The 18,117-nt window shown below is 40.9% G+C and overlaps 1 protein-coding gene across 3 annotated transcripts in view; it reads right to left on the bottom strand.

Moving 5' to 3' along the window:
* Positions 1–16,936, bottom strand: part of DMXL1 (Dmx like 1) — a 173,490-nt gene extending 156,554 nt beyond the window's left edge. For 2 of the 3 annotated variants that reach the window (XM_030818105.1, XM_030818110.1), the window contains exon 1: positions 16,370–16,936. In XM_030818105.1, coding sequence (XP_030673965.1) covers positions 16,370–16,456 — 87 coding nt within the window. In that variant the 5' untranslated portion in view covers positions 16,457–16,936. The remainder of the gene's footprint in view (positions 1–16,369) is intronic. The other variant, XR_004031469.1, reaches the window with a different exon arrangement.
* Between the last annotated feature and the right edge of the window lie 1,181 nt (positions 16,937–18,117).

Below are 18,117 nucleotides of genomic sequence, written 5' to 3'. Positions count from 1 at the left end.
CTTGTTCTCTACTCTAGTCCTCAATTCTAACACGAGGGCCTAGAATGCAGCTAATAATTTATAAACGGAATAAATGAAGCATTTAATTTCACAAAAACGGTCACCACAATAAAAGAAAGTATACATAGTTCAAGACTTGTTGGCAAGCATTTCATAGCTCTTTTTCCATTTTACAACAGTTAGCATAACCCTCCCAACTAGAACTCTTCTTTTGTGTTTCCTTTTCCCTACCACCTTCTTTGATCGCAGGAGTTTCTTCCATTACAGGGTACATGGTTGTTCTCCTAGGATTCATATTATAGACTGGCACACGTTACAACAATAAGACATCTAACACAAACTGTTTTCCAACCTGAGTTCGTAAAGTTTTTATCAACTCTCTACTTGCTCCTCATTTTTACACAAGCATATATATATTTAAAAATTATACTTCAGGCTAGGCGTGGTGGGTCATGCCTGTAATCCCAGCACTTTGGCAGGCTGAGGCAGGCCGATCACCTGAGGTCTGGAGTTCAAGACCAGCCTGACCAACATGGAGAGAAACCCTGTCTCTACTAAAAATACAAAATTAGCCGGGCATGGTCGTGCATGCCTGTAATCTCAGCTACTTGGGAGGCTGAGGCAGGAGAATTGCTTGAACCTGGGAGGTGGAGGTTGCAGCAAGCTGAGATCACGCCATTGCACTCCAACCCAGGTAAAACCGGAAAACTCCGTCTGAAAAAAAAAAAAAAAATTATACTTCATATATACCTTATCTTAATTCCTACCAAAACCAAAATTATTCTGTACACGCTATCAAAAGATATTAAAAATGGTACTTGAGAGAACATACAAATGAATGTGCTATATGGAAAAGAAAATCGAGGCCCAAATAAGTTGATAACGTCTTAGTGGCAAAGTGGGCTTCAGAACCTGATCTCTTGATTCTTGGTCTCCTGCTATTTCCATGGTACCAACAGGGCCTTCCCTAGTTAACATGCTTGCCTGGAATTTTACCTAAAAATAAGAAAGAATAATCAGGGTGGGGGAGGGGGGAGGGATAGCATTAGGAGATATACCTAATGCTAAATGACGAGTTAATGAGTGCAGCACACCAACATGGCACATGTATACATATGTAACAAACCTGCACATTGTGCACATGTACCCTAAAACTTAAAGTATAAAAATAATAAAATTAAAAAAAAAAAGAAGAAAGAATAATCAAGTATGATTCCACTAGTTTCACAAAGTGAAAAGAACTGGCTCAAACAAACAAAAAAATCACATGATGATCTCCTCTCCTATATAAATATCCATGATGGGATCATAACGCTTGTCATAAGACCATTAGCAAGAATAAATTCCAAAGGCTAATTTTAAGAGAAGTTGTCTTTCAAATAATTTAGAAACTAATTTTTCTCCTTGATATTAAATTTTGGGAATAGTGATTGCCACTGTTTCTCAAAATATTGTGTTGAATTTTACATGTTTACAATTTAGATTTGCTCCCTTCTAAACAACACGCCATTGCACTCCAGCCTGTGCAACAGAATGAGACTCTGTCTCAAAAAAATAAATAAATAAAAATAAAGCAAACATGAATAGATCTAAATAGAATGCAATACAATAACGTAGGAGAATTTAACACCCCACTCTCAGTAATTGACAGATCATCTAACAGAAGAATCAACAAATAAACATCAGTTAAATGATACACTAGATCTAACAGGCCTGACATTTAAAGAACACCCACCTAACCACTGCAGAATACACATTATTTTCATCAGCACATAGACTATTCCCAAGAATAGACATATCTGAGGTCACAAAACAAGTCTGAACAATTTTTTTAAAAACAGAAATTATATCAAGTATCTTTTCTCACTACAATGGAATAAAACTAGAAATCAGTAAGAAAACCCTCGGTAACTTCACAAATATGCTCCTGAGTGACCAATGGATCAATAACAAAATTAAGAAGGAAATTAAAACTTTCTTAAAACAAATGAAAATGGGAATACGACATAACAAAATCTATAGGATACAGCAAAAGCAGTACTAAGAAAAGTTGAAAGCAATAAATGCTTACATTAAAAAAGTAGAAAAAGGAAAAAAAGTAGAAAGACTTCAAATAACCTAATAATGCACCTCAAGGAATTTGAAAAACAAGAACAAATCAAACCCAAATTTGTAGGAAGAAAAAACAAAGATCAGAGCATAAATAAATGAAATAGAGACAAAAAAAATCAATGAAATGAAACTTTTTAATGAAAAGTTAAAGAAAATCAACAAACCTTTGGCTTGACTAAGAAAAAAGAGAAGACCCAAATAAGTAACAAATTAAATAGAAGACATAACAACTACATCAAAGAAATAAAAAGAATCCTTATGAAAAACCATATACCAGCAAATTTAATAAAATCCAGAAGTGAGTGGATAAATTCCTGGACACATACAACCTACCAAGATTGAACCATAAGGAAATAGAAAACCTCACCCAATCAATAATGAGTAATGAGATGGAAGCCATAATAAAAAGTATCTTACCAAAGAAAAGCTCAGGACCTGATGGCTTCACTGCTGAATTCTATCAAACATTTAAAGAAGAACTAACACCAATTCTACTCAAACTCTTCAAAAAAAATTCAAAACCTCAACAAATCAATACTGAGTAATGAGATGGAAGCCATAATAAAAAGTATTTTATCAAAGAAAAGCTCAGGACCTGATGGTTTCCCTGCTGAATTCTATCAAACATTTAAAGAAGAACTAACACCAATTCTATTCAAACTCTTCAAGAAAACTGAAGAGAAAGGAAGACTTCCAAACTCATCCTATGAGACCAGCATTATCCTGACACCAAAACCAGACAAAGCAACAACAACAACAAAAAAAAACTACAAGCCCATATCACACATGAAGACAGATACAAAAATTCTCAATAAAACACCTGCAAACCAAATTGAACAACACATTAAAAGATCATTCACCGTGATAAAGTGGCATTCATCCCAGGGACGCAAGGATGGTTAACATATGTGATATGGTTTGGCTCTGTGTCCCCACCCAAATCTCATCTTGAATTGTACCCCCATAATTTCCATGTGTTGTGGAAGGGACCAGGTGGGAGAAAATTAAATCATGGGGGTGGTTTACCCCATACTGTTCTCACAGTAGTGAATAAGTCCCAAGAGATCTGATGGTTTGATAAAGGGAAACCCATTTCGCTTGGCTCTCATTCTCTCTCTTGCCACCGCCATGTGAGATGTGCCTTTCACCTTCGGCCATGATTGTGAGGCCTCCCCCAGCCAAATGGAACTGTAAGTCCAATAAACCTCTTTTGTAACTTGCTCAGTCTTGGGTATGTCTTTAACAGCAGCATGAAAAGAGACTAATACAATATGTAAATCAATAAATGTGATATATCACCTTAACAGAACTAAGAACAAAAACCATATGATAGTTTCAACAGATCCTGGAAAAGCATTTGATAAAATTCAACATCACTTTATAATAAAAACCCTCAACAAACTGGGCATAGGAGGAACATTCCTCACAATAATAAAGATTATTTATGAAAAACCCACAGCTAACGTCATTCTAAATAGGGAAAAACTGAAGATTTTTCCTCTAAGATCTGGAACAAGAATGCCCACTTTCACCACTTTTATTCAGTACAGTACTAGAAGTCCTGGCCAGAGCAGTTAAGCAAGAGAAAAAAAATAAAGGGTAACCAAATTGGAAAGGAAAAAGTCAAATTAGCCTTGTTCACAAATGAACAGCCTTAAGACTCCACCAACCTGTTAGAAGGGATAAACAAATTCAGTAAAATTCCAGGATGCAAAATTAACATACAAAAATCAGCAGCATTTCTATACATCAATGGCGTATAGAATAGCATACACCATTGTATGCTCACCAATGGTGAGCAATCTTACAAAGAAATCAGAAAGCAATCCCATTACAATAGCTACAAAGAACAGAAAAAATCCAGGAATTTACTATTATTTTATTTTATTTATTTATTTATTTATTTTTGAGACAGAGTCTCACTCTGTCTCCCAGGCTGGAGTGCAGTGGCACCAATCTTGGTTCACTGCAGCCTCTGCCTCCCAAGTTCAAGCGATTCTCATGCCTCAGTCTCCCGAGTAGCTAGGACTACAGGTGCACACCACCATGCCTGGCTAATTTTTTTGTATTTTTAATAGAGACAGGGTTTCACCATGTTGGCTAGGCTGATCTTGAACTCTTAGCCTCAAGTGATCTGCCCTCCTCAGCCTCCCAAAGTGATGAGATTACAGGAGTGAGCCCCTGTGACCAGCCGAAATTAATTTAACCAAAGAAGTGAAAGATTTGTACAAGAAAAACTATAAAACTCTGATGAAAGAAATTGATGCAGACACACAAAAAATGGAAAGATATTCCATGCTCATGGATTGGAAGAATTAATATTGTTAAAATAACCACACAGAAGACAATTTTAGGATCTTTTTTTTTTTTTTGAGACGGAGTTTCACTCTTGTTGCCCAGGTTGGAGTGCAATGGCATGATCCTGGCTCACCACAACCTCCGCCTCCCAGGTTCAAGCGATTCTCCTGCCTCAGCCTCCCGAGTCGCTGGGATTACAGGCATGTGCCACCATGCCGGGCTAATTTTGTATTTTTAGTAGAGATGGGGTTTCTCTGTGTTGGTCACATGCTGGTCTTGAACTCACAGCCTCAGATGATCCACCCGCCTCAGCCTCCCAAAGTGCTGGGATAACAAGCATGAGCCACAGCACCCAGCCAAGGATCGTTTTTTCTATTTCTGTGAAGACTATCTTTGGTATTCTGATACAGATTACATTCTCCAAAGAAATACAAAAAATTTAAGTGGAGCCACAAACACCCCAAATAGCCAAAACAATTTTAAGCAAAACGAACCCTTTTGGGGAAAAGGGCAGGCACGGTGGCTCACGCCTGAAATCCCAGAACTTTGGGAGGCTGAGGTGGGTGAATCAATTGAGGTCAGGAGTTCGAGAACAGCCTGGACAACATGGCAAAACCCCGTCTCTACTATAAATACAAAAATTAGCCGGGCGTGATGGTGTGCACCTGTAATCCCAGCTACCTGGAGGCTGAGACAGGAGAATCACTTGAACCCAGGAGGCAGAGGTTGCAGGGAGCCAAGAACGAGCCACCACACTCTAGCCTGGGAAACAGCACAAGACTCCGTCCTAAAAAAAAAGGGGCAGGGGGGAATATATGAACAGACATTTCTAAAAAGAAGACACACAAATGGCCAACAGGTAAATGAAAAAATGTTCAACATCCTAAATCATCAGAAAAAATGCAAATAAAAACTATAAACATGTATCATCTCACCCCAGTTAAAATGGCTTTTAACAAGAAGACTGGCAATAGCAGATGTTCTCAAAGATGCAGAGAAATGGGAACCCTGGTACTATGTTGGTGGGAATGGAAAACAGTAAAACCACTATGGATAACTATATGCAGGTTCCCAAAAACCTAATAACTGGTCAGGCGTGGTGGCTCAGGGCTGTAATGCCAGCACTTTGGGAGGCCAAGGCAGGCGGACCACCTGAGGCCAGGAGTTTGAGACCAGCCTGTCTCAGATAAAACCCCATCTGTACTAAAAACACAAAAATTAGCCAAGCATGGTGGCACACACCTGTAATCCCAGCTACTCCGAGGCAGAGGCAGGAGAATGGCTTGAATCCAGGAGGCGGAGGTTGCAGTGAGCCAAGATTGTGTCAGTGCACTCCAGCCTGGGCAACAGAGCAAGACTATCTCAAAAAAACCAAAAACCTAATAACTGAACAACCATATGATCTAGCAATTCCATTACTGGGTATATATCCAAAAGAATAAAATTCAATACATGAAAAAGACATCTGTGTGCCCATGTTTATTGCAGCACTACTCACAGTACCCAAGATAATAAAATCAACCTAAGTGAGTGCCCATCAATGGATGAAAAAAATGTAGTATATGTACACACTGAAATATTATTCAGCCATTAAAAAGAATGAAATCCTGCCATTTGCAGCAACAAGGATGGAACTACACTTTGGGAAGTCAAGGTGGGCAGATCACTTGAGGCCAGGAGTTTGAGACCAGCCTGGTCAACATGGTGAAACCCATCTCTACTAAAAAATATATATATATGTATATACAGAAATTAGCCAGGCATGGTGGCACATGCCTGTAATCGCAGCTACTGGGGAGGCTGAGGCACAAGAATCACCTGAACCTGGGAAGCAGAGGTTGCAGTGAGCCAAGACCATGCCACTGCATTCCAGCCTTTTTGAAACTCTGAAAAAAAAAATAAACAAACAATAAAAAGGATGGAACTGGAGGTCATTCTAAGTGACATAAGCCGAGCTCAGAAAGACAAATATATCACATGTTCTCATTCATATGTGGGAGCTACAAAAGTGGATCTCATAGAGAGTACACTGATGGTTACCAGAGGGCTAAGGAGGTTGGGGGAGACGACAAAGAGAAGTTGAATAATTGGTACTAATAAACGGTTTGATAGACGTCATAAGACCTAGTGTTGGACAGATCAGGACTGTAACTGTAGTTTACAATAATCTATTGTATATTTCAAAACAGCTAGAAGAATTCGAATAGTTCTAACATAAACACAAATATTTAAGGTGCTGGATATGCCAAGTACAGTGATTTAATCTTTACAAATTATATGAATGTATTAAATTATCACATTTACTTTGAAAGTATGTACATCTATTATGCATCAATTAAAAAATAAAATAAGGCCAGGCATGGCAGCTCACGTCTATAAATAATCCCAGCACTCTGGGAGGCCAGGGCGGGAGGACTGCTTGAGCCCAGGAGTTCACTACCAGTCTAGGTAATGCAGTGAGACCCCACTCTACAAAAAATTTTAAAAATTAGCCAGGCATGGTGGGACATGCCTGTCGTCCCAGCTACTTGGGACACTGTGGTGGGAGGATCTACTTGAGCCAAGAAGGTTGAAGCTGCAGTTAGCTGTGTTCACACGATTGCACTCCAACCTGGGAAAGAGAGTGAGACCCTGTCTCTAAAAAAATAAAAAAAGCCAGGCATGGTGGCACATGTCTGTAGTCCCAGCTACTCAAGAGGCTGAGGTAGCATGACTGTTTAAACACAAGAGTTTGAGGCTGCAGTGAGTTATGACTGCGCCACTACACTGCAGCCTGGGAAACACTGTAAGACTCTGTCTCTAAAAAAAATTAAAAATAAATAAAATAAAAATTGATTTTATAAAACATTCTAAGAACATGTATGTGTGTGTGTGTGTGTGTGTGTGTGTGTGTGTGTGTGTGTATTACCTTAAAAACCATTCACAGAGATAATGCACATAGGAGGACAAACAAAACAAATTGGGGTGTGGGTTGGAAGGTGCACCAAGATAGGGGGGATGACTGAGTATAGAACACTTTATTTTACTTATATTATTTTTGAGACGAAGTCTTGCTCTGTCGCCCAGGATGGAGTGCAGTAAAGCAATCTTGGCTCACTGCAACCTCTGTCTCCTAGGTTCAAGCGATTATCCTGCCTCAACCTCCCGAGTAGCTGAGATTATAGGCACCCACCACCACACCTGGCTAATTTTTTGTATTTTTAGTAGAAACAGGATTTCACCATGTTGGCCAGGCTGGCCTAGAACTCCTGAACTCAAGCAGTCCACCACCTCAGCCTCCCAAAGTGCTGGGATTACAGGCATGCAGAACATTTTAAAATTGATTACGTGTAGCAACTTCAAGTGGAACAATCCAAGAGGTATTTAAAATTATCAATACGAAGCTCAAGACAGGGATCTCACCATCACAGACTGTACACCAGGAGCTGCACGTAGAATGAAACGAGAAGAGGACAAAGGCCTGGTAGGCCTGACGGTCACCAATATTTAAGGGATAGACAAGAAAGGTATCTTGCAAAGAACATTGAGAATGACTAAGGGGGTTGGATTGGGGGGCGAGTATGGTATAACTGAGCCAAGGAAAGTGAAGGAGAAAATGATCAACACAACAAATGCCAAAGAGAAAGCAAGATACAAAGGAGATCTGTTGATTCAAATTAGCATCAATGGGGTTACTGGTGACTAAGGAGAAAAAAGCTGCCAAAGTATAGTGAGTTAAGAAGTGAGCAGGACATAAAAGTGGCAACAAATACAGACAACTCAAAGACTTTGAAGTCAAAGACAAAGAGAGATGTGGCAGCAAAGGATTTTCTGGTTGGCTGGTTTTCAAGATGAGAGTTTTAAGCACGTCTTAGAACCTCTAGAAAGAAAAAAGTACAGATAACTTTAGGGCTGAACTCCCAGAGACAGCCTGAATAGATAAGATCCACGGCACCAGGAAGACTAATTAACCCTGGACAACTCTGGGGGACATTTATTTTATTGTACCAGGAGGAGAGAAGGAAAGAATGGATGTTGATGTAAGTGGATTTTTCAGCTTGTAGTCAAAAATGAGGCAGCTGCCATCTGAATGATTTCAGGTGGCAAGTTTATATGAGTTAAGAGAGCACTGGGGTGGGAGGTTTCAGAAGACGCAAGAAAGGAAAAATGAGCAGGCTGGTGGGAGGATTCCTGGAAAGCTTTGAGGTCCCATTTGAGGTTGGCAAACATGACTTTATTTTCCACAGGAATTTCTTTACATAGTCTAGTAGTGCTCACGAGATATACAGGAACAAGAAAGAACATGAGACCGATCAAGTGTGTGGAATTTCATCAGACTGGCGCAAACAAAAAGGGTTCAGAGAGTTAAAGGATACTGGCAACTAAGAGTATTGCTAAATTAACTCAAGCTAAATTATGTAAATTATAAAGTTAAAATGTGTAGCAATAACTGTGAAACAACAGGTAACAAGGTCAAGTATTAAAGTCTGATTTCCATATAGTTATCTTCATCCTGAAACACAGGTATGATATTAACTCCTTGATCTGAATATCTCACAGACTGGGTGCAGTGGCTCATGCCTGTAATCCCAGCACTTTGAGAGGCCAAGGTGGGAGGATCACTGGAGCCCAGGAGTTTGAGACCAGCCTGGGCAACATAGTAGGACCCCATCTCCGCATAAAATAAAAATAAAAAATTAGCTGGGCATGGTGTGGCACACACCTGTGGTCCCAGCTACTTGGGAGACTGAAGTGGGAAGACTGAGCCCAGGGGACTGAGGCTGCAGTGAGTCGTGATCCCACAACTGCACTCCAGCCTGGGTGACAGAGCAAGACTCTGTTTCAAAAAAACAAATAAAATAAATATCTCACAAATATGTGCGAAGAACAGAGGCATCAGTGGCTGGACAAATAATTCAAGCTCCAAGTCCATATAAGTGGTCTCATTTCTAAAAGAAAAGGACATACTAAATCTCCAGTTTCAATGTTCTCCTTAATACTAGAAAGTTTGTGAAAATAAAAGTGAAAATACGAGCCAGGTGCAGCAGCACAGGCTTGTAGTCCCAGCTACTTGGGAGGCTGAGGCAGTAGGATCGCTTGAGGCCAGAAGTTCCAGACGAGGCCAGAAGTTCCAGACTAGCCCTGGCAACACAGCGAGACCTCATCTCTAAAAAATTGTTTTAAATAAATAAATGAAACAGAATGGGCTGTGCATGATTTTAAAATAATCCTTGTACCACTAAATTCTTAAATAAAAATAATCCAGCTACCTGATTTTAAATAAAAACCTAAAACAGCCCAGGCATGGTGGTTCACACCTGTAATCCCAGCACTTTGGGAGGCTGAGGCAGGTGGATTGCTTGAGCTCAGGAATTTGAGAACAGCCTGGGTTACATGGCAAGACCCTATCTGTACTTAAAAATTACATATATGTGTGCGTGTGGGTGTGTGTGTGTGTGTATGTATATATGTACATATGTGTATATATGTATATATGTATACATATGTATATATATGTATATATGTATACATATACACACACATTATACACTTAAAATATATATGTATATATATATTTTAAGTGTATATATATACACACATACACACACACACATATATATACACACACACACACACACACACAAAAAGCCAGGAATGGTGGCACGTGTCTGTGGTCTCAGCCACTTGGGAGACTAAGGTGGGAGGATCGCTTCAGGCCAGGAGGCAGAGGCTGCAGTGAGCTGAGCTCCACCATACTCCAGGCTGGGTGACAGAGTGAGACCCTGTCTAAAAAAAAAAAAAAAAAAAAAAAAAAAAAAAAAAAAAAAAACCCTAAGATTAAGATGTAATACAATACATGAAACTTCTAAATCAAAATGTAAAATGGTTTTACAGATGTGTAAAATAAGTTATTCACAAAAACTGATTTCAAGGTGCCCTGACTATAACATAGAAGGTTATCAAAACAATAATAAGGGCACTAGCTTATCAAATAAACTGTCGATGTCACCAGCTGCTTCTGTCAAAAGATCTATAATCATTGGGCACAGTGGGGCACACCTGTAATCACAGGGAGGCTCACCTAAGCCCAGGAGTTCCAAACCAGTCTGGGCAATATAACAAGATCCCGCCTCAAAAAAATAAAATAAAATAGCACTGGGCCTGGTGGTTCACCCCTGTAACCCCAGCACTTTGGGAGGCCAAGATGGGAGGATCACTTGAGGCCAGGAGTTCCCGGTCATGCCTGGTCAATACAGTGAGACCCCCATCTCTTTTTACTTAAAAATGTTTTAGTTAAAAAATAATAAAAGATCTGTAATCAGAATAATCTATTACTAACCAATAAAATTAAATTCACAAATGAAAATCCTTCTATTAGGCACATACAACATTAGGTTTATCAACTTTAAGACTAAACACGATGCACAGGAAGAACTGAGTCACACGTGTGCTATGAAACATACAATCAAAACGTAACTTTCAACTTTAAATTTTGGCAGAGAATCTTCTCAAATATTCTAAATTTCAATAAAATTCAAGGCTGTAACAGTCAGTATTCTAGTTTTAATCAATACCAGGTAAACACCCCCAAAAAATTCCTTTCTGGTGTATGTCTTGTTTAAATGACATAGGTTTTAAGTTTGGCACGCAGCAATTATTATCTTTAAAATATAATAAAGTATTGAGAACTAGTATCATTTCAATGATTTTAAAGGTACTTAAACACCATAAAACTTTATGTTTTAAAACAGGTCAACATATTTTAAAGTCCAATTTAGTACTTGCAATATTATATGCACCACAAACATCTTTCTCTTTCTTTATATGTGAATAGTAGCAATCTTTCTCCTTCTATATTCTCCCCACGCACAAAGATTCACACGCCACCTTTCAAAAAAAAAAAAAAAAAAAAAAAACACCTTCCCATCCTCCCAATTTGGCAATCACACTTCTACCAATAAAGGTTTCCTTAAAGTGAACAAAACAGAGCTAAACTCAAGGATGCTTATTACAGAAAGCTGAAGACGACGACTACTTATTCAGCCCTATTTCTCTAATGACACTCATATAATTGCAGTCTTTTGATTTCTAATCTAGATTCCCTTAGCTAGAAACACTGAGTTTTCTAATACTAAAGGGAAATTGGAGCTATAACACATTTGCTTTCCCTCCCATAGCTAAGATGTTTAAATTCCAAATCAGAGACAGGAAGTCTTATATATTGGCATAATCTTTCTGTCTCTTGGACATATCATTCATAACTTTCCATATCATTCAAATCACAGTTTCAACCCTAAGTATGGATAAACCACAAAAGAAAAAGAAAAAAAAAGTATCATATGAACAGTATGCATAACAATAGAATCTAGAAATGTAGATTCTAATTAACTAGTCTTCTTTTTAACTTGTTGCCTTTTATAAACAGAATATATTTAATTCTAAAAACAAAAATTGCAGGCTGGACATGGCAGCTCACGTCTGTAATCCCAGCAGCCTGGGAGGCCGAGGCGGGAGGATCACTTGAGCCCAGGAGTTAGACACCAGCTTGGGCAACATAAGGAGACTCCCGTCTCCTTTTTTGATTTTTTTTTTTTTTTTTTTTTTAAAAAAAAGACCAGATTTCTCACGTACTAAGATCAGTAGGAAATTAACAAGGAAAAAGGTATGAAGGAAGCATTCCAGTAAATAAGGAAAAGATAAATAATTTTTGCTTAGCATACCTGAAGTCTCCCCCAGTTGCTCACTTGATGTTGATGATAAAATGCCTAACAACTGACTTAAAAAAAGAAACTAACAGGCAGAGCACGGTGGCTCATGCCTGTAATCCCAGTATGTGGGGAGGCCGAGGCAGGTGGATCATTTGAGGTGAGGAGTTCAAGACCAGCCTGGCCAAGATGATGAAACCCGTCTCTACTAAAAACACAAAAATTAGCTGGGCTTGGTGGTGTGCGCCTGTAATCCCAGCTGCTTGGGAGGCAGAGGCACGAGAGTAGCTTGAACCCAGGTGGCGGAGGCTGCAAAGAGCTGAGATGGCACCACTGTACTCCAGCCTGGGTGATAGAGTGATACTCAGTCTCCAAAAAAAAAAAAAGAAAAGAAAAAAAAAAGAGAAACTAACAGGAATATTTTATTTGGACTCAAATCTAAATGATTAAAGCTATTTTTAAATACAGCAATTAATAATCATATTACTATAAGGTTTCTCTATCCATTTTTCATTAATTCAACCATGATTTATGAAGTACTTTCTACTGTCAGGCATTACAATAAATATAACCTTAATTTTATGAAAACTGACATTTTTGAGAGTTTTACATGTGCTAAACCATGGACTTACAGCTTAGCACTTTTTCATGTAACAACTCTATGAATAATACTATTTTAGTCCCATTTTACAGAAGAGAAAGAAAGAAATTCAAAGAGTAGAACTTGCTAATGGATAAACAGCTAATTATAAGGGACCACATTGGAAATCAACTCCAAGTAATGACCTTACTGTTAGGTTTAAACACTCAATCACTGTTCAAGGTGCTCACAATGAAGCCTGAGAAGTCATACACATACAATCCACAAGGCAAGACTGGTTAATGATAGAATAAAGATGCAAAGAAACTGCTCTGAAAGCACAGGAGAGATGGTCATTGCCCACAAGAGGTTTTCTTACGAAGAGCAAAGTCAAAACAGCTTGACGCCTGTTGAGGTAGTAAAAAAGTATCTAATACTTAGATAGACTAACCTGCGTTGGTAATTTCATATTTTCAAATCTAGAAAATAGGGGAAGTGGCATTCAATTTCATTTCCATTTAAAACCTGTCAGGCTTTATGAGTAAAACAAGATCTCACATCTTGTAATCTTTCAAACCAAGAACAAGTAAGTTATCTGCAAACATGCAAAGGGAGGAATTACAAAAACAGGACTGTCCTAAGAGAAGGCACAAAGTACCAAAAAGAATAAAAGAATTTTTCAAGGGGAACTGCAAGAGGAAGATGTCACGCTCCACTTCAAGTAAAATGCAACTGAGGGATATTTTAGTCTTCACATACCATCTACCATTAATGTTTACTGTTTTCCTATCAAAGAAAAGTCAAAATCAAAAGAGGTTAAAAACAACACTCAAGGCTGGGTGCAGCGGCTCCCGCCTGTAATCCCAGCACTTTGGGAGGACGAGGCGGGTGCATCACCTGAGGTCAGGAACTCGAGACCAGCGTGACCCAAACATGGTGAAACCCCACTTCTACTAAAAATACAAAATTACCCGGGCATGGCGGCACATGCCTGTAATCCCAGCTACTCGGGAGGCTGAGGCAGGAGAATCTCTTGAACCCAGGGGGCGGAGGTTGCAGTGAGCTAAGATTGCACCATTGCACTCCAGCTGGGCAACAACAGTGAAACTCCCTCTCAAAAAAAAAAAAAAAATACCAACTCAAGAAGTAAACAATAGATTCTGCCTTTTAACGTGAGAGAAGTTCTTTAAATATATATTGGCTGGGCGCGGTGGCTCACACCTGTAATTCCAGCTCTTAGGGAGGCCGAGGCAGGTGGATCACCAGGTCAGGAGATCGAGACCATGCTGGCTAACACGGTGAAACCCTGTCTCTACTAAAAATACAAAAAATTAGCCGGGCAAGGTGGCGGGCGCCTGTAGTCCCAGCTACTTGGGAGGCTGAGGCAGGAGAATGGCGTGAACCCGGGAGCTGCAGCTTGCAGTGAGCCAAGACTGCGCCACTGCACTCCAGCCTGGGCGACAGAGCGAGACTCCGTCTCAAAAAAGAAAAAAGGGCGATTTCAAGAGAGATAAATTTAAGGGGTATATAAGTGTCCAGGATAATGAGTGTAATCAACTTAAAGAGTCAAGGATGGATAGGCTGCAAAGGAAAACCATGACTGTTAAATCCTTAAAATTCCATCAAAACTAAAGAGAGCTGAGCTCTCTTTATACTTAAAAATTTACTTTTAGTTTATTTACTGAATGCTTCCAGGGACCTGGAAGAAATCTGCAGTAGGCTTGGTGGGAGATTAAATCCTACTCTATGGAAATGAACTTTAAAATTCAGCAAAACTGAGCAACAAGCTACATGATGGTACAGGATGACCATCTATCTATCCCTTGGCACACTAACTGATCTCTCCTTAAAAATAATACATAGACATTCACCAAGGTTTTATAGAGGAATGCATCCAGGTATATAAATAGGCCATCATACTGGATAAGCTTTGAAGTTCACACCACTGCTTACATAGATTGTGAATGCCTTCTTAGAAAAAATTCTTAAGGCTGGGCATGGTGGCTCACGCCTCTCTAATCCTAGCATTTTGGGAGGCTGAAGTGGGAGGATCACTTGAGCCCAGGAACTCGAGACCCACCTGGGCAACATAGGAGACCCCTGTCTACAAAAAACAGAAAACTTAGCCAGGCGTGGTGATTACCATCTGTAGTCCTAGCTACTCAGGAGCCTAAGGTGGAAGGATGGCTTGAGCCAGGGAGGTCGAGGCTGCAGTGAGCTGTGATCATGCCACTGCACTCCAGCCTGGGTGACAGAGGGAGACCTCATTTCAAAATTTTTTAAAAAGCAAAAGTTCTTAGAATTTACACTGGAGAAAGCACTCATATAAATTCAGGAAATGACAGAGAATGCAACATTATTATCCTATAATTTCCCACTAGGAAAACCTTCTAAGGATGATGTTTACTTCCCTCTCAAGCAGCAAGAGCAGAGAGCAATGCCCAGCTGTAAGGAAACTATAGTTGCTAACTGGGACCCTCAGAGCTCACTCTTTTCCCAAGTATTCAGGCTGGGCAAACATTTAGAACTGGAATCCCGATCAATTAAGATGTGTATGAGTCAATCTAAAGGGGAGGTACAGTCTCTATTTGAAAACAAAATGCTTGTTGGCACAATTCTTAAAGTACAACTCAGGCATTAAATGCCTACACCATGTTAAATGCTGAGTATTATTTATTCTGAGCAACAAAGACCACAAAAAAATTAAAAGCAGAGAAAAAGATTAGAAATTTAAGACTCCTAAACCTGGGGCATTGGTTACGTTGTTTACTTTGTGTCACTTATACAAAATTTTTACTTTTTTTTTTTTTTTTTTTAAAGAAAAGCCTACAGCACTCAGTATTCCCAGGCAGTGTCAAGTTTTACTTTTAATGACAACTAAAGAGGTATCCGCACAAATTGTACAAAAATCGTTAGCATTATAAATTAACGTAGATGAAAGTATCACGTGCAATTACTGACTTGTATTGTGAAATTGTTATAAAAAAATACATAGTTAAGGCAGAAAAATGTCACTATACTGACAAGTAGCCCGAAGTTTGGTGCCCTCTTCTTGTCAATATGTGACCAATGAAAAGCAAGTTAAGCAACCTTAACCTGGGATTACAGGGTTATTGTAAAATATCCAAGAAATATTTTTTAAAAATGAAAAGGCTTTTTTTTCTTTCCGAAGTTATTTCCCAGGGAATTTGAAAAGAAAATAAATGAAAAGCACTGTTCTCAAGGCTAGTTGTTGATAGCAAACAATTGGTAATTGTTTTGAGACACCCACTTTTTAACTATAAAGATACTTGACCATAACTTAGAATACAAAATGAAACCAATCTCCACTATTCCTAAATTTGGCAATTTGAACCTATAGAATGGTATAAAAAAGCCCCCAACTCGTTACACAACGAAGATTTTTGGACAAACGACTTTGGCAAAGCACCCTGGCCCAAGGAAGACAGACCAAAAACTTTAAAAATCCTACAAAACATTCTAACTTGAGTTCAGGCTCCATACAGTACCTCACTGACCGAAATGGTTTTGCTTCTTTAGTTCTCAAGGGCCAGGTCTGCCGTGCTCTGGGTGGTAAGGAGCCCCCTGGGGCGCCAAGGCGCTCGCGCCTCTGCCCCTCGTTCTGGGCCAAGCTCGGCCCAGAATGACGGGCAAAGGCCGGGCCACAGGCGACGCGAGAGCCTCCCTCACTCACCGTGAAGCGCTGGTCGCCAATGCTGCCCACGGAGAAGCAGTGGTCGCCAGGGTTCACAGCCCCGGTCAGCACCTGGTGCAGGTTCATGTCGGCGCCCTAGTCCTGAAACGGACACCGCATGCAGCTCATGCCACGGGTCAGCGGCTGCTTCCCTTCCTCTTTCCCTCAGGGGCGGTGGCCGCTCTTCGGTGGCGACGGCAGAAGCAGCGACATGCGCCTGGAGCCGGAGCCGCTCAGCTGCGGCCCGTGGCTCATCCCGAGCCCTGGAGGGCGAGGCCCGGAGGGGGCGGGTCGGCTAGAGGGCGGAGCGCCGCGCTCCTTCGCGCACCTGTCACTGCCCGCGCTGGCCCAGGTGAAGCTCAGGGTCCCCTCGCCGGCCACGACCTGGGGCCGACTCACCGGCCAGGAAGGCCGCGCTGTCCATACACTTCCTCTGAACCTGGGCAGCCGCTCCTGACCCAGCCCGAGTGGCGCAAGCAGTACGCGCTCGCACTCCCCGCCTGACCTGTCCCTTCCCGGCTCCGGTGCCCGCCACCCCCACAGTCCTCCGCCACTCACTACGCGCCTATGGATCCCTGCGGCCGAAATATCGCGAGGCTTCGCTCGGGGAAGCTGCTACTGTGGTAAAGAATTCACTTTTTTACCGCAGCATGCGTATCAGCAAGTGAACATAAAAACGCCTCTTCTAGTCAGAAACTGGCCAATCCCGACCCCCGGTCCACCTAGGGCTCCGCCCATCGCCGAGAATAAGCCAATCTCTTTGAGGCTTGTACAGCAGAACGCCGTGCGTTTTAGCTTGAACTTGACAAGCCTGGCAGAAACCTGATGAACCCAGAACAAGTGTGTGTGGTAAGTTGTGATTTAGCTTAGGGTTTAATCTAACTGTTGGGCGAGAAAATTTGAAGGGGAGAAGTGCATCCTAAATGGAGTTGCAGTTTCCTCGGTTCTGGTAGGACTACAAGTCCCAGTATGCACCGCTCCCCCGGGCGGCCAGAGTGTCTCTAAGTATAATGTGACCCTTGAAACGTCTACGTTAGCAGCTTAATGGTTTCTCCAGCCTTGCGCGTGTTTCCAAGTCCCTAAACGGGATGGTTTTTGAAAGGCTCGAACACTTGACAAGTAGTAAAGTGGTATTTTCTTAGCCTAAGTTATCTTAACACATGATTTGGAATAGTGCTGGTAATAACAGCACACCAGACCTGCATTGAGCGTTTGTTTTGGAAAAGAACCTAGAATTCCAGAATGATCAGAGTCACAGCTACAAATTGTGAGATTCAACTCTCATTGTATTTTGACACAAGTTTTGTATTATAATTGACTAACATGTGTTTATATGTCTCCCCCTGTATACCGTAAGCCTCTTGGGGATAGAGAGGAACAGGACACAAGTCTGTCCCTAATGTCTAGCACCGCACCAGTCCCACCCATTCAAGGTGTTCTGTAAATGTTGCATGAATGTGTATAGAAACTCCAAATAGGCCGGGCACGGTGACTCACGCCTGTTATTTCTGAACTTTGGGAGGCTGAGAAGGGCGAATCACGAGGTCAGGAGTTCGAGACCAGCCTGGCCAACATAGTGAAACCCCTTCTCTACTAAAAATACAAAAATTAGCCGGGCGTGGTGGCGCCCACCTATAATCCCAGCTACTCGGGAGGCTGAGGCAGCAGAATCACTTCAACCCGGGAGGCGGAGGTTGCAGTGCGCCAAGACCCCTATTGCACTACAGCCTGGGTGACAGTGAGACTCC

The sequence above is a fragment of the Nomascus leucogenys genome, chromosome 2 (assembly GCF_006542625.1).
Source record: "Nomascus leucogenys isolate Asia chromosome 2, Asia_NLE_v1, whole genome shotgun sequence".
NCBI classification, from domain to species: Eukaryota; Metazoa; Chordata; class Mammalia; order Primates; family Hylobatidae; genus Nomascus; species Nomascus leucogenys.
Note: the sequence above shows the minus strand (reverse complement) of the source record. Positions and strands in the feature narration are given on the sequence as shown.